The sequence below is a fragment of the Drosophila guanche genome, unplaced genomic scaffold, assembly GCF_900245975.1.
Source record: "Drosophila guanche unplaced genomic scaffold, DGUA_6, whole genome shotgun sequence".
NCBI lineage: Eukaryota > Metazoa > Arthropoda > Insecta > Diptera > Drosophilidae > Drosophila > Drosophila guanche.
Genome location: NW_022995762.1, coordinates 628,760 through 631,083, shown reverse-complemented (window position 1 = coordinate 631,083; position 2,324 = coordinate 628,760). Strand labels below are relative to the sequence as shown.

At 40.3% G+C, this 2,324-nt stretch overlaps 1 protein-coding gene across 1 annotated transcript; it reads right to left on the bottom strand.

The window, feature by feature from the left end:
• Positions 1-1,480: 1,480 nt before the first annotated feature.
• LOC117590900 (succinate dehydrogenase assembly factor 4, mitochondrial) lies at positions 1,481-2,019 on the bottom strand. The gene has a single exon (XM_034283931.1). It carries the CDS (start codon positions 1,977-1,979, stop codon positions 1,497-1,499), a length of 483 nt encoding a protein of 160 aa, XP_034139822.1. The 5' UTR covers positions 1,980-2,019; the 3' UTR covers positions 1,481-1,496.
• Positions 2,020-2,324: the final 305 nt, after the last annotated feature.

Genomic DNA, 2,324 nt, shown 5'->3' with positions numbered 1-2,324 from the left:
CTGTAATTTCGGTTTTGTTGTAGCATTTTGTGGATTTCCTGGAATTTATAGGGAAATTATCTTTTGTTTCTCCCTGGAGCTTCGATTGTTTTTTATTCTCTCTTTTATTTTTTTCGTTAGGTTTTCTTTTTCGCTGTTTCAAATGTTTAAAATATCTTAATCATGGTTCATCGCATTAGCTAATTAATTGAGGGCTTCAAGAAGCAAGGGTGTAAGTAATAGCTTCCAAATAAGGCAGCAAAGTAAAACGTTATGGGAAAAATGGTAAACTAAAGACAAGCATTTTCCATAAATCCATATATGTACATTTCTACCAAATATTTTAAATTAAATATTTTATCAAGGTTGCAGCGAGTGTTTGTCATTTTAGCTGTACTGGAAGTTTGGTAACCACATTCCGCCTTCGCACCGAGCCGCCAAAGCTCCCGTAGTGCAACACCTAAAGCTGTTAAGGCACCTCTGCTCCCAAGTGCAGGCACATCCAGTACCACGATCGCCAAAGGCCCACCAGCAGCAGGACCAAAAGACCGTCTTCGGACACAAAGGCAATCGTTTAATGAAGAGATCATTGGACCATTGGATACAGTGACAGCAGCATGCTGGCCGACTGATCAGCGTACTTACCCAAGTAATTGGTAAATTGGTTTCCTGGCTTTGTATTTTTAACAAATAAAATAAATATACATACGTACATATATATGCTATACAGAAGCAACAAGCCAGCATATTTACGAAAAGATTTTGGTTTGTTGGCATTTCAATTATTTATATTTGTATCCAGTCTAAAGACCACAAACGTGACGCAGACAAACAAAACAGCTGCAAATTTTTTTAAACAATGTTTTGTGGAACCCACAGAAAATGTTTTTCGTCTTAGCAATTAAATTTATGGCATTTAAAACCCCTTTCTCAGACGCACTCGGGGTACAAATTTAGATTGCAAACAGAAGACGAAGACGATGGTGGACAGACAGAAGTTTTTCTAATAAAAATCACGTAAACTGTCGCCTTAATTTCAAACGAATCGAAACGATTCCACCACTTGACAAAACACCACCTCAAATAATTCAACTTAAGCACGATTCTGTGCCTCTGAACCATAAATAAAGAATGTAGGCTCCACCAGCAGCAGTCTATTCTGAGAACCCTTTCAATAGAAAAGAAAAAAGGCCTATAAATTCAAACAGAAACCACAAAGAAACTCACATGATGGAAATTTATGTAATGCCTTCGCAGAAGCCGATGCCGATGCAGCGCAATGTAGTGACAGATTAAGCAGGGTGGTGATCAGATCTCCACCAATCTCGTCTTGATTCACTGATTACCCTGTGGCTACTGTATCCGCAGAAATGACATACTCAAGTGTTAAACATTTTTAAGTGTTTTTGTTTTTACACGGTTAATAAATCACACAGTTTTCCAAGCAGGCCAGCCAGAGAGAGCGAATGAGCGAGAGAGAGGGAGGTGTTGAGAGTTAAACGTTTTTATTTAATTTTCTAGAAATCTGTGACGCGTCCCTTGCGCTCCCAGTCACCGTAGCGTGTGGGCTCTGGTCCCGCCGGGCCACCGATTTCACCAGTATGTGGATTGGTATTGTTGGGCCACGGCACCAAGGGATCTTTCTCGTGCGCTGGATGTGGTGCACCTTTGGGCAGGCATGACAGAGGCGCCTCCGAACGTAGCTTTTCCCGGAATTTAAGATAGCGTTTGCTCAGGTGACACTCCTCGGGCTTGGACTCCTCTTTTGCTATTTCCTTGAGGGTTTGTTGCACATCACTTTCGTTGAAAAAAGCTCGTTTCAGCTGCTGCTCTTTGGGGATCGCTGCCTTTAAGTGCGCCTCTTCATTGACTGCTTCTTTCTGCTCCATCTCAGCGCCGAGCTCTTTGGCCGCCTCGTTCTTCGTTTCGCTTTGCGGAGTGACCCCCAAGCTACGGCAATTCAAAAATTGCCCATTAAGAGAGCGGCCAAAGCGTAGCATTGTGAAATTTAGTTACTTAGATTCTGTAAAGATTTAATTTTAGAATTAGTTTGAAAAACAAACTTTTTTGAGTTTCGTTTTTTGACAGAAATTATTTTTCAATGCTGTCACTAAGTCCATAAAAACTTAATTTATGCAACATATTACCTATGTATAACATATACAACATTGTACTCAAAACTTATGCCCAACAATCTCCTAAGAGCAGATCTCTCCCAAAGGGTATATAAAATGCAAAAATGTTATTCCTGATGACTTTTTCATTTCACAATACATTCGATCCAGTTGAGTGGATCCACTGACACGATACACACAAACATCTCGTGTCCAAACACAATTTGACAT